The 22,311-nt window shown below is 40.5% G+C and overlaps 1 protein-coding gene across 1 annotated transcript in view; it reads right to left on the bottom strand.

Annotated features, from left to right (window-relative positions):
- Positions 1–21,847, bottom strand: part of irx6 (iroquois homeobox 6) — a 217,458-nt gene extending 195,611 nt beyond the window's left edge. Inside the window, exon 1 of the mRNA XM_062961865.1 lies at positions 21,823–21,847. Coding sequence (XP_062817935.1) covers positions 21,823–21,847 — 25 coding nt within the window. The remainder of the gene's footprint in view (positions 1–21,822) is intronic.
- Positions 21,848–22,311: the final 464 nt, after the last annotated feature.

Genomic DNA, 22,311 nt, shown 5'->3' with positions numbered 1-22,311 from the left:
CGCTCGCTCACTCGGCTGGGTTCCAGCAGCACCAGGACCTGGCAGGGTGAGTGAGTGAGTGAGTGAGAGAGAGTGCAAGGGAGGGCCTTTGCCGCCCTCTTTCTCCTGTCTGCCCTCCGTCCCTCGCTCACTCACCTGGCAGGGTTCCAGCAGCACTGGGACCTGGTGGGTGAGTGAGTGAGTGAGTGAGTGAGTGAGCAAGGGAGGGCCTTTGCCACCCTCCCTCTTTCACTCACCCTCCATCCCTTGCTCACTCACCAGGTTAGGTTCCGGCAGCACCGGGACCTGGCGGGGTGAGTGAGTGAGAGAGCAAGTGAGGGAGGACATTTGCCGCCAGATAATACGGAGTATCGGATAAGCGGAAGTCAGATAAGCGGGACTCTACTGTAGTTCAATGGTAGAAAAACCAAATGTTGGAAAATATACTGAGACTAGAACTCTCAAAATCCCGCAGACAATACGGCCAATGAACATCAACAGTGGCAAGATCTACATTGTAGAGTTTTCCGAATTCTTTCAGAAACAATTAAGAGTGCTATGAGAACTCTAAGATGTGGGTTTAGGGGCTAGATAGAGGTTTTGTCAATGATGCAGGGACTGTGCTCTGGATTTGAGTACAAACATTAAAGGACCAATGCAAGGCGATGATCTGATTTGTGGGATGTTGTCAGTACTTTGAATAGCTTTGTTGGTGCTACAGTGAAATTGGAAACATCTGCCTTAGCTGATGGTTGGCCATCCATCTCTGACATCTCTTCTCTTTTTGATCCCAATTTCACAAGGTTGATTATGGGCAAGAGAGTATATTTTGGGGATGATTGAATGCACGATTGTATTGTGATTTCCTAATACTTGGAAATATTGTCTTGTTTACACATGCTGAAGCTGGGAGGTGACTTCTTGCAAAGTTCAGTTCCATAAATAAATACAGTAGAGTCTCACTTATCCAAGACTCGCTTATCCAAGGTTCTGAATTCTAAGGCATTTTTGTGGTCAATGTTTTCAATATATCATGATATTTTGGTGCTAAATTCGTAAATACAGTAATTACAACATAACATTACTGCGTATTGAACTACTTTTTCTGTCAAATTTGTTGTATAACATGATGTTTTAGTGCTTAATTTGTAAAATCATAACCTATTTTGATGTTTAAGAGGCTTTTCCTTAATCCCTCCTTACTATCCAAGATATTTGCTTATCCAAGGTTTTGCTGGCCCGTTTAGCTTGGATAAGTGAGACTCTACTGTACCATTCTTAGATTGGGGTGTTGTGTGTTTTCCAGGCTGTATGACCATGTTCCAGGAGCTTCTGGAACATGGCCATACAGCCCGGAAAACACACAACAACTCTGTGATTTCGGCCATGAAATCCTTCGACGACACATTCTTGGATTAACTTTTTTTTTCAGGCTGAAGAGAGGTGTGGTTTCTCTGGTATATTGGATTCCTAGAATGACTCATATGTAAGGATTATATTTGGCCCAAGCCATTTTGCCTGCCCTAATGGCATCATCATAAACGTGTGGTCACATGTTGGAAGACACATTCAGTCCTTCTCCTCCCTTCTATTCTGTTTTTTCCTACTTAAAGCATCCTTTTTGAACAAAATGCTAAGTGACTAAAATGTGACAAGCAACATCATTCTAAATAGTTGATGCTATCTCTTTAGTCAGGCTGAGCTTTGATATACCTCTCAAAAAGTCAGTCTGAAATATATCATTCCAGCGTGTGTAATGGCATTTTCTTTTCTTTCTTTTAGATTACAAGAAAGGAAGTGCAACACCCAAAGAGACAGAAGAACAAGAATTTATAACAGTGCCATGCTAGTTGCTCTCTAGATCTAACCACAAGATAGATGACCTAAACGGGTTCTACAAGTGATATTGTGTATGGACCACTGGACATACAGGGTGAATCTTACAACAGAATTACATAGCATAAATCTCTGAATGCAGAATTATATATTAATTGTGCTAAACATGCATTATGTTTAATGCCAGTATTGCATAGTTGAATTAAGACACTAAATGTGCAAATCAGTGCACAAATTTATATCAGGAAACACTGTACATCTATATAAAATACATAATATATATCCATGACAATGACACTCCATGCACATCTCCAGTTCTGCAAACTTGAAATGAATATGACTGCCTCACATCAGTCACAAATGTCCAGTTGTCTTCATTGGAGACCTCAAATTAATATAGCACAGCAAGGATTTAGACAAAGGAATTTCTGCTAAAGATCTAACATATCAAGTTAGTCCTACACTTTTCAGTGTATTGCTCAAGGAATGTGTCCATATAAGGCAGGAGAGTGGACAACCATTCACACCATTATTATTCTTCCTAACCTCCCTGAAACTCTCAACTCAATTTTTGGGAAAATATCATTGGCCAGCTATTTTCCGTTCTCTCTGTGGCATCATTGGCTCTTTCTCTTCTCCCAACATCTCCCAAGATTTTTTTTCCAGCAGTGATGTGAAAGTGTTTCTATAATCATGGCACTAAGTGACCGCGGCTAGCACAGTGGATTAAACCACCAGCTACAGAAGATGTTGCTGACCAGAAAGCTGGCCGTTCAAGCCGTAGGTCGGGGTGAGCTCCCACAGTCAGCCCTAGCTTCTGTTTACCTAACAGTTCAAAAACAACAATGTGAGTAGATTAATAGGTACCACTTTGGTGGGGCGGTAAAAGGCACTCCTGAAAACATGCTGGCAATTCAATCAGGAAAATGTCCATACATAACAGGCTCCTCAGCATGGAAAAATGAAAAAGCAGCACCTCCCCATGGCTGAGCTGACCACAGCCTCAAGATGCCGAAGTTGAAAAAAAGAGGGAAGACTTGCCTCTGTTTATGTACTGTCTGTCTTTGTTTCAATTGTATAGCAGCATTGAATGTTTGCAATATTATCCTGTAATCTGCTCAGAGAACCCTTGCAGAGATAGAGTGGAATATAAATAAAGTATATTATTATTATTATTATTATTATTATTATTATTATTATTATTATTATTGACACAACAACATAGTATGACACAGCAAACAAGATAGACATGCTGGATTTTGTATCACAAAATCACAAGTTGAACACTTCCCAAGTGTCTAGGACTGTGTGATGTATTTTCGGATGATGCGTGCAGATCCCAGCAGGGTGGTCTTTTGCAGTTGGCAGATCGTGATTTTGTCAATGTCTATTGTTTCCAAATGCTGGCTGAGATCTTTGGCACAGCACCCAATGTGCCGATCACCACCGGGACCACCTGTACTGGTTTCTGCCAGAGTCTTTGAAGTTCAGTCTTGAGGTCCTGATAGCGGCTGAGTTTTTCCTGCTGTTTTTCATCAATTTGACTGTCACCTGGGATGGCGACATCAATAATCCAAACCTTTTTCTTTTCCATGACTGTGATGTCTGGTGTGCTGTGTTCCAGAACTTTGTCAGTCTGGATTGGGAAGTCCCACAATATCTTTGTGTGCTCATTTTCCACAACCTTTGCAGGTTTGTGATCCCACCAGTTCTTTACTGCTGGCAGGTGTACTTGAGGCATAGGTTCCAATGAATCATTTGGGCCACATAGTTGTTCCTCTGTTTGTAGTCTGAGTTGCTTGACAAGACATTTGCCAACTAGAATGGATCCTTGGTATCCACTGGGGCTTGGTTACCCGGTGAATTCTCAAGTCCCATTATATACAATGGGGTAGTACAATGAAGTCCCTTATATAAAATGGCAAAATTGGATTTTTATTTAATTTTTTAAAGCCATAAGTGATTGAGTCCATTGATGCAGAACCCACCTACAAAGGACCAATTATACTGTACATGTGATCAGCTCAAAAAAAAAAAACCTTTGATTTTCCCTGCAATTCTTCCTTCTTCACAAAGAACTGGAGCTAAGTGAAATTGGCATGAAAGGCATAGATCTTGGCTGTCATTCTGCATTGCAGTTATGGATTCATAACCTACACTTTGGTACCACTTTAACTGCCCTGACCCTGCCCTTGGCATTCTGGGATTTGGTTTTATAAGGTACTTAGAATACTTTGCCAAATAGCAAACCCAACTACAAATGCTAGCTTTCTGTAGGATGCAACCATGACAGTGAAAACAGTATAAAAATATTATAAATATGTACTTTGAAAAAAAAATCAGATCTGTCAGAATAATCCACATACCACAATACAGCCAGTTAGGAGTAATGGACGGAGAGAAGGATGGAAAATCTTCTATCTTCTTCCCATCACTGATCCATCCATCTGTGCCTTTATTTATCTCCTGCCTTTCTCCCAGGCTGGAAGTCCAATCTCACTGACGCAAGGGAAAAAATGTTGGGGGATGCGATCAGGGTTGGTTGGAATGATGTGACATTTACTGAGGTTCAGCTCTTTCCCTAATGCATTTGTTGAACACGAGTGTATTCTGGAGCATAGCTTGAGCCTCATCAGCTGGAGGATTTGAAGTTATGGGGCTTTGCGAGCTGGAGGGGGGAGAAATAGAGACGACAAGGAAAAGCTTTTTATCGATTGCCGAGTCCTCCCGTATTTTGCCCGCCAGATAATGCATGCTGATCTCAAAACCTCTTGGCATCCATACTCACATCACAGCCGACCCGGTTTTATTGTTTTAACAAAATTACAGGAAGACAATATATTTGACTGTATATATTTGTCAAACGGCGTTTCTGCTGCTTCCCTGAAAACGGGCCCCCCGAGCGTGTAGCGGGGGCAAGGAAGGGGGAAAGTTTATTGGAAATTATTATATTTGAAAGGGTTTGGGCTATTCCCCAGAAAGTCCAAGCTCATACACAAGGTTGATTTCCAGGTTGACCCGCAATGGCAAAGTTGATAATCGTCTGTCATAGCTTATCATATCTCGAAGCTGATTTGTCCAAAAACTCAATAAATCTTCTATTAGACGAGGGAAAAGTGCTTACATGCATTTTCTTTCCCTAAAAAAAAATTAGACAACAAAATAAAAAGATTGATTGACACGACATCAATAAAGCTTATAGCATACTCCGCTGACCTTTCTACTTTGCACCACAATCTGTGTTTATTAGAATTCTGGTTCCTATAAATAGGTTTCTGTGGATAAAGAAATCGGGGGGAGAAGGAAGTGAACGGCTTCTTATAGACTTTTGCTCAGTAAATATCTAACTGATTAATACACAGCTTTCTCTTGAATTCAGCTCCCCTTCTTTCCATAAGAAGGAGGCATGTTTCCAAAAGAGCAAGGTGGAAACCTGTTGTAAATAGTGTTAAATAAAAGAGGCCATCGAAGATGGCACTTATAGGTGCATCTACACTGTTTGATATCATATTAGCTGCCATTGCTCAATGTTATGGAATCCTAGCAGTTGTACTTTGGTGAGAAAACAGCACTCTGGAAGAAAAGGTGAAAGATCTTGTAAAACCACAGCTCCCATAATTCCATAGCATTTAGCCATTGCACTTAAAATTATATCAAACTGCATTCATTCTATGGTGTAGATGCACACACAGTACAGTGTTCCCTCACTACTTCGAGGTTCATTTTTCGTGGACTCGCTGTTTTGTGGTTTTTTAATAAACACTAAAATAATAGTATAAATCATAAATAATATTATAAATCCCTCTTTCTACTTCCTTCCTAAGGAGAAGCCTAAGGAAGGAAGGAAGGAGAAGCTGAAGGGAGAGAAAAGGCTGAAGCAGCTTTGTTTTCGCCTCACAAGGCAGCGGTAGACAATGAGATTGTAAACAACACAAATATAGCGGCCCTACTTTGCGGATTTTCACTTTTCACGGGTGGTCCTGGAACGTAACCTTTGCGATAAGTTGAGGGAACACTGTATACCATATTGGTTACTTCCAACTGTAATCCATTGTTGAACGAGACATCAACTTGTAAGCAAATCGATAGGTCTACTCTAAGCTCAGGACCAAAAATTGACTATATGCACTTACTTCTATCACAATAGTAGAAGGTGGAGTAAAAACAGAATCTTGTTTTATCTTTCATGTTTCCGATGCTCCAGCCCCCTTTCCTTAAAAGAAAATTAACAGAGATTGTTTCCCAGGTATTTTATTGTAAATCTAGTCTTTTCAGAACTGTAGCAGTCAATCAAAAGCTGGTTTCGACTGGGGCACGGATCAAGGGTTAGTTACTGCATAAGGAGTTGCATTGTTTATATTGTAAATAGCCCTGGGGGGATTTCGTTCAAGTAATGAAGGTTTTCTTTTGCCTTAGGACTTGTTCCCTCTGCGGGGTGACCTTTGCTTGACATCCTAGATTAAGTTGTTATGAAAAGAAGCGTGCTGTGATATTTTATATTATTGTTCGTGCGGTTTGGTTTTTTTCTTCTTCTTCCCTAAATGACATCAATGCAGGTTTTTAGGGCATTTTGTTTTAATACACGATGCTGTCAATGCTGCTTAGCAAAAGGAGAAAAGCAGAAGAGAAAAAAGGATATCAATGGAGAAGGGGAACCTTTTCTAAACAGGCTCTGGCTGTTTTGGCCATGCGTAATGGCATGGGTGCTGCCACCACTTTTTTCGACCACAACAAACCACCTGGCTGCCAACCATGGCTACTTTCGGTTTCATCCGGCTACACGGAGAGGCTCCCCTGTGAGCCCTACCTGTTGAACCAATCAGAACCAAGGAAAGCCAAGACATGTCTTTTAGACAAGCTGATCCTCTATTTTTCTGTTGCAAGCAGACTTCTGAGAGAGACAGATCCTGCTCCAGTCCACTGGTGATCTGAATTCTCAGTGACACAAGCTTCAAATGTGAGATAGAGATATATCTTGCCATTTCTAAAACTGCCATAAAATGAGGAGGTAATTTATATCTTTTTTAAACAATGGCTAATGCTCCTTCAGGTGGTGTGGCTTCCACTGAAATAAGTTTATAGAAAGGATGCCTTAGCTTCATTGAAAGGGTGTTGATGGCAAACGATCCCAGAAAAAGTGGTTTCTTAAGTCTGATGCCTTAACTCAGGTTTTATTGAAGGATATGAGGAGAAACGAACCCAGAAAATATGTTTTTTTTAAGTCTGATGCCTTAACCCAAGTTGTACTGTAGGATATGAGGAGAAAAGATCCCAGAAAAGATGGCTTCTTAAGTCTGATGCCTTAACTCAGGTTGTATTGAAGGATATGAGGAGAAATGATCCCAGAAAAGGTTGCTTCTTAAGCCTGATGCCTTAACCCAGGTCTTGCTGAAGGATATGAGGAGAAATGATCCCAGAAAAGATGGCTGCTTAGGTCTGATGCCTTAACCCAGGTCGGATTGAAGGATATGAGGAGAAATGATCCCAGAAAAGGTGGCTTCTTAAGTTTGATGCCTTAAAAATGACAGAAAGGGGACCCTTGGAAGTTCCCCCATTGCCACGAATGGGCCGATATTCCTGGAGTGAAAATTGATCTTTTGACTGCCAGATCAAAAAATGCATTTTTCCTGCTCAAATTTGGGAGGCCTCCGAAAAACAAATTGGGGAGGGGGGGACTTAAATCTGGACACCAAAAACGGCATGGGATTTAGCCATATTGTACACCCCATTTATATATTCTGGATTTTATACCCCACCTTTCTCCCAGGATGAGGTCAGAGGCAGCTTAGAGAGATATGAAGAAAACAATAGTTTCTGTTCAGAAAGCCCATTTTCTTTGTGGGGTGGGAGTGAACAAAAATATAATTATGGCATTGAGAATTATAGAATAATAGCATTATGATTCCACTAAAACAACCATGATTCTATCTAGTGAAATATTGGGAGTGGCAGTTTAGGGATGGGCTCATAGATTCTTAGCGGGACTATTCTAATGCTTCACCAAATTACAAATGCCAGGATGCCATAAGATACAACCATGGCCACTAAAGTGGAATAATAGCACTATAACTGTGTAGTGTGAATAGGACCCCAAGGTGTTGCTTATCCAGGAGGTGTCTGCAGGTGAACATGCTGAGGTTCCAACATCTTGAGTAGTTTCTGGCCTGCGCTACAACTGATTGAAGAGTTCCTAAAACTTTTGCCCACATGGAGTCTTTGCATACACTGCTGGTCTTTTGATCCTCCAGAATGCTGATGTGTCACAGCAAATTCCATTTCCCTAATTTGTCCAGAGATAGGAATGGGGAATACATATGAGAGAGCGTGAGTTGATTTGCATGGCTTGGCCCAGCAGCCTTGGTGGAGGGCACATTTTGGGGGTATCTTGCCCACCCATCTGCAACCATAACATGAAGTGTAAAGCTAAGTGGACCATTTCCATTTCAAAGGATCATTTAATATCTTTTTCTGCCAATTTTCTAATTTGTTTAATTAAAACTTAGCACTCCATTCCACTTCATTAGATCTATTTAATTTTTCATATATCTAAGCACTTTTCCAAGGATCTAATTAAAAGACTAGTTTTATAACATCATTGTTCCCCCACCCTTCCATGCACCAAATCCATTGCATTACAGTTAACATTCAAGAAGTGTGTATGTGTGTGTGTATGTGTGTGTGTGTGTGTGTGTGTGTGTGTATATATACATGTTAGGGAAAGGTTTCCTCTTACATATTTGATGGACAGAAGTCCATGGCAAAACTCTTTAATGATAGCAGAAATTCAAGAATATAAGACCAAGATTGAGGTTCTTCACAACATAACTTTACAAATCCTTAACTATGTTGAAAAGGTGCAGTGAAATTCTGTTAGTGAGGGAGAATATCAAGCATGGACAAGAATGCTGTAACGTGTCTTGGGTTCTTCTAATGTTCTTTGGCCTTGTGATGCATATTTGGCTTTTCTGATGCTCATCGTTTGATGCACCTTGGGTGCTCCAGAACATCCTAGTTGGCCTTGGAGAGTGACATCAATGCATATTGATGACCATTGCACATTGGACCATTGGTCTTGGCGACACTGCTATTATGTAATGGACATCCATATATGAGTAATGTCAAGGCAGACAATGGTGGAAGTTGTGAAATCGGTCAATGTTATTTCCCACGTAAGTTCATTTATAAAGGCATGCCCTATATTGTATATTAGCCCAAGAATTTGAATTCATGGTGGAAAAAGCATGGCCCTCCACATATTGCTGGATTACATATCCCAATAGTCTTCACCATTCGCTATTATGCAAAACTTGCATGCCATGCAAAACCTAGAGCACATATACACTGACCTCTTAGGTTGGTGTGAAACCAGCAGAGGAGGAAGTGGTTTCAATGTGTGAATGATTACATAGGAAGTCTTGGAACTGGTTTGAGGTGCTTATACACACTGCAGAGGGTGGCTTCAGTCTTGTGGCTTCAGTCTTGTTCCAGGATCTGCAGTATCTATCTACGTCATCATCATAGCCATGAAGTATTTGGGCTTCCCTACATCTTTCCCCACCCTAATGCACCCTTCCCTCAACCAGCATTGCCATGTTTTACACTTAGGCACTCTTTGGGTCCTTTTTGAGGGAGACAAAGCAGGGTACACGCAAAAATACTGTGGGACTTTCGAATCCAGACTGACAAAGTTTTGGAACACAACACATCAGACCATTATCAGGACCTCAAAATCGAATTGCAAAGACTCTGGCATAAACCAGTAGAGGTGGTCCCAGTGGTGATCGGCACACTGGGTGCCATGCCAAAAGATCTCAACTGGCATTTGGAAACAATAAACATTGACAAAATTACGATCTGTCAACTGCAAAAGGCCATCTTACTTGGATCTGCGCGTATCTTCCGAAAATACAGCACACAGTCCTAAACGCTTGGGAAGTGTTCGACTTGTGGTTTTGTGATACGAAATCCAGCATATATATCTCGTTTGCTGTGTCATACTATGTCTTTGTGTCAATAATAATAATAATAATAATAATAATAATAATAATAATAATAATAAGCTCTATTTTGGAGTATCCCCACCTTTGCTTATTTTGGTTTAAAGCCCTTAATGTGCATCGCTATGTGCTTTCTCAGAATGCATCATCTAAACAGTATTCTTTCCAACTGCCTTCAAACTGCATTAAGGTGTCAGTGTAGATGTGCTACCTGTATGTCTGTACTTTTAGATACCTGTTTCATGCAAATCTCATAGGACTACAAACCAAGGCTAATTTCACTGCACAGCTTTTCCAATTTTGAAGTATCTACCAGTCTTCAATAACTGCTCAGAGATAAGGAGAAAATATTAAGCAATTAAGTCAAAACTTGTTATTCAGTATGCCCAAACATGTGCTTTTCATAAAATAGCAAAATAAGGGGAAAAGAGATTTTTTTGCTTTTTAAAAAACAATACAATAAATGAATATGATGTATTCTCCTTAATGAATGATTTCCAAGATCCGGTTACCTCTTGGCAGCTACTGTCTGCATTCACCTTGGATGGCAACCCAAATATTTTAGCTGACGTTTGCAGTAAGGAATCCCTGATGTAGATTATTATTAACAGTGACATTCTCAATGTATGCTTTGCATTAGAATTCTTTAACACAATGGGCTTTAAAAAAATATCTCCGAGTACTCTCTGCCTCTCCTGGGATTCCTGAAATAATTCAAAAGTGTTAAGGTAATTCACCACTGGTGAACACTGTTAAACAAAGATTAATCATGGATAATGAGGTTACCATGTACTATTATCTATTTATTTAACGCTCTATGGAGAATCTGATCAAAAGCCTGTTAATGTCAATGGGAGTCTTTTCATTGTTCTTCAGCAGACTTTAGAACATGCCATAAATTATTCGCTCCCCCCACCTTCTTCTGAAGAAGACGTGATTTGAGGATTTGTCATATTATGTACCAGCACTATAGCAACTGCCTCTTCGGGGCCTTTTGTAACCCAGGTTCACCATTTCCTTGCCTTCAGAGAAGCGGGCTTCAAAATCTCTTCTTTTCAGATTCTTAACTGCTGAGTCTGAAGTCCCCAAAGGACAGGTGATGGATTGGAGTAACACATAAAGAAGGCCGTTGTCTGTTAAATATTAAAATTTTAAGTAAGAGGGTAGCAGCGTTGTTCTTTCCGAAGGTGATTTATCCTCAGTGTTCTGCTGTTACAAAACTTTGTATTTAATTCATGGTATTGCCATCCACTCGCTTATTTCTTGCTTGAATGACAGGTCATTCCAGAAACCCAGAGCAAGGGAATTAAAGAACAAATTCAATTAACCAAGTAAGTGTCTCCCTCCAGATTCTCAAGTGTAGATGCAAGTGAACAATCTCACCTTCCTACTTGCCCTGCCCAGTCTTGATTTCTTCTGGCAATCCAAGCAATGGAGAATAAGGCTTATATGATGCTCCAGCTCCTGTGCACGGATAGTAGCCAGATTTACAAGATCTCAGGTCCTGGCCCAGAGTCTCCACTTTTCATGAATGATCTCCCAGTGGGAAACAATGGTGAACATTCTCCAATTTTGGTGATCACTGCTCCACACTTATATGACTACAGCAGCTAGGATCATTTATGCTAGGTCTTGGAAATCAGAAGAAACACCAGACCTGGATCAATGGAGAATTAAATAGATGGATATTAAGGACATGGACAAACTGGCCTTTTTAATTAAAAAGAATTCGGAACCCCATCAAACAAACAGATTGGGAACAGGTAGAGAAGCATTTTAGAAGACAAAATAAATGAATACTGGAAGAGGAATTGTAACATAACAATATCCCCATTGAAGGGGATAACTTAGAGAATTAGAAAGAACCAAGCCCCAAAGGACTATAAGGAAGTCGTCATGGGACAGAGTAAGGGATCAGTGCTTCTTTTAGGTTCTTATGGTATGGACTAAGTTTTCATCAGTACTGTTTCATTATTCGGGCGGAGGCCACAAGGGGGCGTTAGAGAGAGAAGGATAGTCCATTGTATGGGGTTGGACGGTGGGTTGCAGGAGGAAAAACATTTCCTGGGTTGACCTTGAAGGAACTGGGGGCGGTGACGGCCAACAGGGAGCTCTGGTGTGGACTGGTCCATGAGGTCACAAAGAGTTGGAGACGACTAAACGACTGAGCAGCAGCAGCCAAGCATGAAAGCATTTCTTTGGCCTCTGACCTCCTTCTTATTTGCCATTCTCACACTCCTTCGAACCGTGAATTCCAAATGGTCAGCTTCCGTTTCATCAAGGTCAGTCAGTTTGTTAGCGTCAGCCTGCTTGCTATCAGACTGAGAACTGTCCTCCTTTTCTGAGTCAATTTGCACCTGGATAGTTTCAGTATCATCAACATCATTTCCTACTGTGGGAAAAACTCTCTGTTCCTCATCTTCTACAACAGGGACATTCTGAACCTGATTTTGAACCTGAATCCCATAATCCCCATCAGGGTCAATCTGAGGATCCAGCTGAGTCACAACACTGTTAACCTGCACCTTGAATTGGGCCCGGAAACTTATCGGTAGATCTTGAGGGCAAATGGGAAAGGAGAGTGACAGTCTTCCCTAACGTTGGAAAAGTGGGGCCAACCTAAATAGGGATTCTTTTACAGTGTTCAATGGAAGGCTTATACGGTGGACGCATTCTCCAGAGGGAAGCATTCCTCTCTGCCCACAAAGCCGTATCATTTGCCCTCTCTGATGCTCTCCCAGGGACTGTTACATTGAGCCTAAAGCTTCTTTAATCAGTCCTAAAATCATTCCTCTTGAATACCAGGTTTTTCACTGGGGAAAAGGAAAAAAAAAAGACGTTGCTTCATAACCAGAAGGTATGTACATAGTAGGATTTTTTGACAAGCTGCTTTTGATCTCCACTCTCCCAGCTTTGGGACCATGGATAGCATAATGTAATTTTTTTTAACACACACATACACAGCTTTAATTTCAAAAGAAGCTGCCTATTTATAATTAACACATATTCCTTCCAAAGGAGTAAAAAGTAGAACAAATTCCCAGCCACAGCTTATCTGAATGCATTGCCAAGAGTATAAAGCACACCAAACAAAGCTATAAATAAGATGTCGACGTCGAGTTGCCAGATGTTAGGCATCAGGTTTAATTATAAGGTTCCCAAGAAGTTTGGAAACTTACAAGAATGTGCAGGCTTTTCTGTAACCATCTCATTGTCGTGTTAAATACAGAGGAGAGGATTGTTACAATCATAAAAGTGAGATATTGGGCTAGATAAACATAGCAGGGAAGCACGGCACAGTTGTAACTATGAGGCAAAATGACAAATCCCAGATTAAAGCCATTTGTCTGGAAGTATATTTTTGTCTTCGGTGAGCATCTGATCACAGCAGAAGGAAACTGCAGAACAATGCTATGAAGGTTGTCTTAAAAAAACAAAACAAGCACAAGTATTCTTGTGGTACTAACCAATTCACTGTTGGGTTTGATTTTGACACGGATGTTTCCTTGGCATTCTTATTCCTGCAAAAGATTTAAGCGGTGAGTTGGCAACTCAGAGACTTGAGCCACTGTCAGATATATGGTTCTTAAAAGAATATTTCTTAGCTTTTAAACAGGGAGGGAGGAATATTGTGATATTTGAAAATCACTGTCTAGTGATATTGGGTAGTAACAGAAATGTCTCCCTTTTAAAGGATGTAATAAATCGATAGGAGTAAGCATGGTGTTGTGGTTGGACTGGAACTCCTGGAGACCCCAGTTCGAATCCTGCATTTTCATGATCTTTGGCAAGTTACACTTTCTCATTCTTAGAGAAAGTGTTAGTCCTGATGCTCACTATGTATTTTATTAATGTTATTTTACTGTTATTGTTTTAATTATACATGCTGTTGTATTGTTTTATCTGTTGATCGGGCTTGGTCCCCTTGTGAACTGCTCCGAGTCTCCTCGAGAGATGGAAGCAGGTTATAAATAAAGATTGTTGTTGTTGATGTTGTTGTTGTTGTTGTTGTTGTTGTTGTTGTTGTTAGAGGAAGGCAATGGCAAACCACCTCTAAATAATTCCAGCAAAGGAATAATAGGATCATCATTGGTTATGTATTTTCAAATCATTTGTTGTCTGAGGATTTCATGAATTTCATATAGCAAGGAGCCCCTGGTGGTATAGTGGATTAAACCCTTGTGCCAGCAGAACTGATGACCTGCAGGTTGTGTTGCTGACCTGAAGGTTGCCAGTTCAAACCCGACCCAAGGAGACTGCAGATGAGCTCCCTCTGTCAGCTCCAGCTCCATACGGGGACATGAGCGAAGCCTCCCACAAGGATGGTAAAAACATCAAAACATCCAGGTGTCCCCTGGGCAACGTCCTTGCAGACGGCCAATTCTCTCACACCAGAAACGACTTGCAATTTCTCAAGTTGCTCCTGACACACACACAAAAAAAAATCATAAATACAACAGAGATAAAATGAGATTGAAAATAATAATAATTTAGAGGAAATTAGACTGGTGGTTTGTCTGTTTCTAAACAGACGTTTGGTTAAGAGAACTTGCAGCCTCCTTTAATGAAATGTATAAATACAAGACACAATAAGCTATGCTTTGCAAATCTGAATCCATTGTGCGGAGAAAACCGTTCTCCTTTCTCCATGAAATGGCATGGGAAGTTGAAGGCTTGCCTCCTACTTCTGATGTGATGAGCTTATTCTCTTTCTCCCCCTTTCTTCGGGTGTCACACCTCACGAGAACTTAGGATAGGCACGCAGCTGCGGTAGGGTTATAAAATTCTAATTACCTAAGAACTTTTTTTCATGTCGTTGTTTTGATTTATTTTGAAGATTTTAATGAACAACAGTTGGGTAGAGATTATGTGATTTTGTAACATTTATTTCCTTTTATTCTTCCTGAAATGTCTCGTTATAATTTATGAAATTGTTTAAGTGCCTCTTTGCTTTGAACTAGCAGGAGACTGGCAGTGTTTCTCCTCTCGCTTTCACTCCTGTTCTCGCTCTTCTGCTTTGTTTGCTGTGTAAACGCAATGCACCAGGAGGTGCTGGCTTGATATCTTTCAAGCTTCAGCTGCAGACATTCACATGACGTTTCTTGGCACACATTCCTTAGCAGTAATTTGGGTCAGAAAATAGCATGTGATGTAGGTCTCAGGATCCACTTCATGGGCCCAGCTAGTTCTTTGGGCAGCCACAATTCACAGCCTTTCTTTGTTTGTGGGGTTTCCCAAGAAACAAAGGTTCATCTTAATCGCTGTAGGTTCGATTTATCTGCCCATTCAACAATAGCTCCATCAATGATGCTTTGCCAGTATTATATTGCACTTTATTGACTATTTTAGCTGTGAAACTACCTCTCCCCATTTTGAAATATTCTTCACTTTGGCCCAGATCCGTGTATTAGTCTCCTGTTTTTAACATTTTATTCTGTATGTTGATTTTTATGACTGTTTTATTGATGCTGATGTTTTATTGTTGGGATATTTGTTTTATTGTCTTGTTGTTGTTGTTACATTGTTGTGTTGGGCAAGGCCCCATGTAAGCCACCCCGAGTCCCTTAGGGGAGATGGAGCGGGGTATAAGAATATAGTTATTATTATTATTATTATTATTATTATTATTATTATTATTATTATTATCTGCACTATAGAACTAATACAGGTTGACACTGTTGTAATTGCCATGGAACCTTGGGAGCTGTAGTTTTACAAGCCTTTAGTATCTTTATCAAGGTGAGCTAGCAAGAGGCAGTCATGAAAACTATTTGCTCAACTATCTAAAGCAAAATATTGGCATAATAAAGCATACTGGGTACAAGTTAACTAGCAAAGAAAGTGGGATGATAGTCAAAATGGGAGTCAAGGCTCTTCTGGACTCTTGGACCAGTTCTTAAACACACTTCCGGAATGAGCTTCATGTATTCCAAGTAGACTGGAACATACTTAGTCCTAATCTTTTTTTATACTGGTTTTAAACCACTTCATTGGATATGTTGCAATAGCAGATTCCCAGATGAGTTTAGTGTTCAAACCTTATTTTAATTTTTTAATTACAGTAGAGTCTCATTTATGCAACATAAACAGGCCGGCAGAATGTTGGATAAGCAAAAATGTTGGATAATAAAGAGGGATTAAGGAAAACCCTATTAAATGTCAAATTACGTTATGATTTTACAAATTAAGCATCCAAAACATCATGTCTTACAACAAATTGACAGAAAAAGCAATCCAAAACATGGTAATGTTATGTAGTAATTACTGTATTTATGAATTTAGCCCCAAAACATTTCAATATATTGAAAACATTGACTACAAAAACAATGGCTACTAACAAATTGACTACAAATAAAGATAGAATTGTATAAAATGAACTTACAGTAGCAATATTGTCAGAAATTAAATCCATAAAAAGTTCAATTCTTGCTGTCTAGAGAAATAGCTGTGGATCGGGGCGGGAGGCAAACTGTGTTGGATAATCCAGAACGTTGGATAAGAGGATGTTGGATAAGTGAGACTCTACTGTATTTAATATTTAATGTTTATTTTACTTAACTGATATTTGTCTTTACTGTTCTAATATAGCACAAATCCTATGTAAAATCATACTACGTATTTTTGATATTAATATTGAAATCTGAAATATATACAGAAAGTATGTCGCCAAACTAGGGCCCTTTCTACACTGCCATATAAAATCCGGATTATCTGCTTTGAACTGGGTTACATGGAAGTGTTGACTCATATAATCCAGTTCAAAGCAGATAATGTGGATTATCTGATTTGCTAATTAGTATAGAAGGGACCTACAACTTCCAGGATCTCATAGCATTGAACCATGGCACTTAAGAGTGGTGATAAACTGCATTAATTTCACAATATAGATACACCCAAGGTCAATACCATGCCATGACATTGCATTCACGTCAGCGGTTGGCTTTTGTGTCAATGGAGGAGGCAATCTCCTGCAGATTCCAATCCAAACTTTGAAGGATTTTTCAAAGATGCTGAATGCAATTCCCTGAATTGGTTCCATGACTTGAAAGACCTTTCCAAAATTGGACCCAAAACCAAGAGTGGGTTGACTGCTCCATTGGCATTGAAACAACTACTTTTCACACTTCATTTTCAGCCTGAAGCAATTGAAGTAAGCTAAAGGCAAAAGAGGGTAACAAAAAGGAGAACTGGGACAGTTTAAATCAGCGGTTACCACTTTGACCAGGGACCACTCTCCAACATTAGTACCAAAAGGGTTACGAATTAATTTTTGGTAAACTTCAGATTTGGTTTGGTTATTTGGAGTGCTGATTCAGAAAACTGCATTGGCTAGACCTCTAGTTTCTGATACAGAACATATGCCATCCAGTAGTCGCCTTCTGCTCGCCCACAGAAAACCATATTAAATAATCTAGAACTTGTTAAAGATTGCAGATAATGCAGATAAAGCTCTTAAGTTAACCTGCAGGGTAATGATGTGTCACTCAGCTTTGTAGAACAATTAACAGGAACTTTATTGACCAAAATGATTAAACAGAACAATAATATTTACAATAGTCTCTCTGATTGCTTACACAGAACAGTAGGAATAGTCCTTTTAAAGTCCATAAAATTGTCTCAATGCCTTAGAAATAACAGGGCCGGCAGCCATCTTCTCTTCTGGCTGTTTCCAGTCAACTCTCACTCTCTCTATGAAGTAAATCCTACTCAGACCGGTTCCCCAGTAGCATGGCAGAGAAATTGGCCAATCAGATTCCTAGCTGTTCACAGGCTCAGCCAATCAGCTTCTTACACATACTCTTCCAGTTAACCCATCCATAATGCTGTATTTACAAACCTCAACAGAGCTGATGTAGTCTATCCAGCACCCCAAATAAACCCAGGAGCAGGTCTAAAAATGAAGACACCAAGGCACTCCGCTTTCAGGCACCACATGGAATGGCTACACTCAGGGGGAGGGAGGGATGGAGGAGGAGAAGCAGCAGCCAGGAGGCTTGTTGTTGTGGGTAGTCAGCCTCCATCCCTGTTGCCTCGGCACTATAAGAGGGTTTCGTGAGACCAGTCATTCTTGTTGCAACAAGAGTGTAGCAACGGTGAGGCCAAAGACCATATTTTAGTTCTTGGGCACCACAGGTGGTCCACGGACAACAAGTTGGGAACCACTGGTTTAAAGCAACTGAAAAAATGGGATGACCGAGCATTAATTGAAATTGCCTTTGACAAGGCAGTTTTAGTTTGCTTTCCCCAAGCATGGATGGTGGAAATTTCCTTGCTGTTTCTGATTGAAAACAGAGAACCGTTTTCTTCTGCTTTTTCATAGGATATCCTGGTCAAATGGCCCCTCAAGATCATAGAGATAAGCAACGTCTGGCTAATTCCTCAAATAAATTGGGATTTTTAAAAAATAAATAAAACCCAGTGTTGAAATATGGTCAGCAGAGATTTAGTGATGTTCCAGGCCTGTAAAACATCTAGTGTTTAGTTGGAGCTTTTCAACATTGAATCTCTGTGTAATGCGCCATAAATCAAAAGTGCTTCAAGGAAGCACATAGGAAATTCATTTCTGCACCTTCTCATTTATTTATTTGTTATCATTCATCACCTTTGCCGGGAATGGGATTCCCCCGTCATTTTAAAAAGGCATTTTCAGCTTATTTCTTCCCATATCATTGTGCTGTGACAAAAACCGTCATTATGGCTGCATTAATTTTAAGTGGTTAAATGTGCAGATAATTTTGAAAGTGGCACACCAGTGCAGCTGGGATTTAAGGGCAGGCTTTCTTTTTTTCTTTCTTTCTTTACCTACTCGCCTTGGGTTGTTTTGTGTCTGCTTTATTACCTTAACAGGAGATGAAAAGGCAAATGAGAAAGGGAAGGTTCAACTTGTAAAACTGAATGCATTTAATCTTCCTTTGCTTACTACTCTGGGATCATAAGGACTGTATGGTTCACCTTCCAGGTATTCAGAAGTAATAGCAGATGTATTTCCAGTTAAGATAATACCTATAGAATAGTCCAGTTGTAAGAACCATATGGAGCACCCAATGGTGCAGCGGGTTACACCGCTGAGCGGCTGAACTTGCTGACTGAAAGTTCGCCAGTTTGAATCTGGGGAGTGAGGTGAGTTCCCACTGTTAGCCCCAGCTTCTGCCAACCTAGCAGTTCGAAAACATGCAAATGTGAGTAGATCAATAGGTACCGCTCCAGGAAGAAGGTAACGGCGCTCCATGCAGTCATGCCGGCCACGTGACCTTGGAGGCGTCTATGGACAACGCCTGCTCTTTGGCTTAGAAATGGAGATGAGCATCAACACCCAGAGTCGGACACAACTAGACTTAATGTCAGGGGAAAAGCTTTACCTAGGAACCATGGCATTATCCAGACATTTTGGACTAGAACTCCTCTCTACACTGATAATTGGCCATGCTAGCTAAAAGAAAAGGCTTTTGGAAACATGAACCCTGCCATTTTAAATATCTATTTTCTAAATATAAGGTATATTGACTATGTGTTATGGATGATAGGTCTCACCATGCTTGTTTTGCTTGCATATCAGGGCAAATATATATTATGGCTGAGAAAGTCTGACTTGTACAAAGTCATCCGATGAGTTTCCATGGCCAAGCAAGGACCAAAGGAGGACCTTGGCTGATTTAATATTTAAAATATTGATTGTTTCTGGACACTTGTGCTGATTTCCCTTTGGGGACCCCTTTTTGCAAGTCCATGCAACCATCCACAAATGCTCCAAAAGCAGAATATTGGCCTCCACATCTTTCATGCTTCACAATGTGGCCAAAATTCAAAATAGCATCTCTCTGTTTCATAATCAGAGATGAACTAGGGAAAGCTTTTTGTTTTGGAACAGGATCTTACAGTCAGAGCTTGGAAAGGGGTATTTATTTTGGGGTGATTCTGGAACCTGGAGTCCAACCCACACATTTTTGCAAACTATTCATAACATGGAGCCCTCGGTGGTGCAGCATGTTAAAGTGCTGAGCTGCTGGATTTGCAGACCAAAGGGTCACAGTTTCAAATCTGGGGAGCGGAGTGATCGTCTGCTGTTAGCCCCAGCTTCTGCCAATCTAGCAGTTCGAAAACATGCAAATGTGAGTAGATCAATGGGTACTGCTCTGGTGGGAAGGTAATGGCGCTCCATGCAGTAATGCTGGTCACATGACCTTGGAGGTGTCTACGGACAATGCCGGCTCTTCGGCTTAGAAATTGAGATGAACACCAACCCCCAGAGTCGGACACGACTGGACTTCATGTCTGGGGAAAACCTTTACCTTTACCTATACACACTGAGTCCTTAGTATCAAATGGGATTTAGTTTCAGGAACTTCCATGGATACCAAAATCTATGGATTCAAAGGCATCCCTTATATCAGTGGTTCCCAACCTTTAGGCCACCAGGTGTTTTGAACTTCAACTCCCAGAAATACCCAGCTGGCTTACCAGCTGTTAGGAATTGTGGGAGCTGAAGTCCAAAGATTGGGAACCACTACCTTATATAAAATGGCAAAATCAAGGTTTGCTTTTGGGATTCTTTTAAAAATTCAGTTATGGATGGCTGAATGCATGGATGCAGAATGTGGATATGGAGGACTGACTGTACTAGCCTTGTATTTTCAACACACTATTTGCATTGTGTAGATAAATGGGGCTGGGCTGTGGCACAGCTGGTTAGTAGACAGCTGCAATAAATCACTACTGAGTTAATCAGTCATGAGTTCGAAGCCAGCCCGTGTCGGAGTGAGCACCTGACCATTAAAAGAAAAGCCTCACCTCATTGTTGACCTAAACAACCTGAGAGATAGTTGCATCTATCAAGTAGGAAAATTTAGGTACCGCTTATGCGGGGAGGCTAATTTAACAAATTTACAGCACCATAAAAATTGCCCAGCATAGAATCATATAATTATAGAATCATAGAATAGTAGAGTTGGAAGAGACCTCATGGGCCATCCAGTCCAACCCCCTGCCAAGAAGCAGGAAATTGCATTCAAGCAGCATGCGGAAAGGAATGAGGAAGCAATCCATCGAAAGGACTCGGTGTCACAGGGGATGATGAATCAGCAGCTCCCCCTGTGGCCGGACTCGAGCATACCCTCAAGAAGCCTGGAAGCTGGAGGAAGTTAAATAGCCTCCTGTGTGTCTTCGTCTCCCTCCGTCTGTATGTCGAATGGCATTGAATGTTTGCCATGTATGCGTACATTGTGATCCGCCTTGAGTCCCCTTCGGGGTGAGAAAGAGGGAATATAAATACTGTAAATAAAAATAAAAATAAATAGGCTCCAGATTCAAATTCCTTTATTGATTTGGGTGTTTCTCCTCAAGAGTAAGACTTTTCTTCAAAAGTGGTGGCAGATCTATGCTCCAATTAGCAGCCTAGAAATGGCCATTGAAATCTTTTCTGCCGGGAAGGAATACAAAGCTGACAACAAACTCTAATTAACATGCCAGCCGTGTTCCTCCTTCTCCCCCCTTCATTCCTAAGATCAAAAGCAACCTAAGACACATAAAGAAAAGAAGGAAGAAAAAGGAGCTATTCACCTTGTGTCATGCCGTCTCAAAATACCTGGTACCCCGTTTAAAAATATATCGAGAATTCTCTGTCTAAGCTGAACTAATGTAACCTATTTGGCTTCATCATAAATTTAGCACTCTTCTGGGAATCTTTATTTTATTTCCTTTGTTATATTTACCCCAAAGTGACGCGAGGTGCTCGCTCCCTGTAATCTTGATTGGAAGGTAAACAGAGTTTTGTTCAAAGGCTGCTGCATAAAGTTTGTCAGTTCAATGCTAGCCCGACGGTAGGAAAGAGAGGAGGTGTGTGTATGGGGGGAACCATGATCCATAAAAAACAAACCGTAATGAGAAGAACTCACTTCGTGGGTGAATTTCATGAATCATGTAAAGGTATGCATAAAAAATTGAATATGTACACTTTAGATCTCAGATCTGATAAATATTGTATTAGATTTAAAAATGCACTCTTGAAGCTTACCTGTGTATAAAACATAAGGCTGCATTACGGCGTTAATGAAGGTGCTCTGTCAAATTAGCACACTGGAGACCCAGCATTTGTGTCTGTCAAACAAAATAGTTCTAAGACGAAATTTAAGGGCCAATAAGGCTCCCGGTATCAAAAGAGGAAGGCTCTTTAAACAAAGGGTCGTTTCAATAAAGTCAACAGATCAAATTGACACGCTATCAGGCGCCCTTGATAAATGGATGCTCCTGAGGAAACCAGGGCGCGGCGCTCGATTAAATGGAGTTTGTTAGCAAGGTAGGCATACAGGGGAACTTCAACAGCCCCATTCCCAATGACTAGTGTCATACAACTATGTAACAACTCCTTTTTCCTTGGAGCTTTTCCTGAGGTTCCTTTGGAGCCGGCATAAGGCCTTTTGATGAATCTTGGCTTTTGATAATAATCAAAGGTAAGGTAAGAAAGATTTGTGTGGATGAAACTTAGATGAGTAAGAATTTTCAG

Source organism: Anolis carolinensis, unplaced genomic scaffold (assembly GCF_035594765.1).
Source record: "Anolis carolinensis isolate JA03-04 unplaced genomic scaffold, rAnoCar3.1.pri scaffold_9, whole genome shotgun sequence".
In the NCBI taxonomy this organism is placed as follows: Eukaryota; Metazoa; Chordata; class Lepidosauria; order Squamata; family Dactyloidae; genus Anolis; species Anolis carolinensis.
The sequence above is the reverse complement of the archived record's forward strand: the minus strand, read 5'-3'. Positions and strand labels throughout refer to the sequence as shown.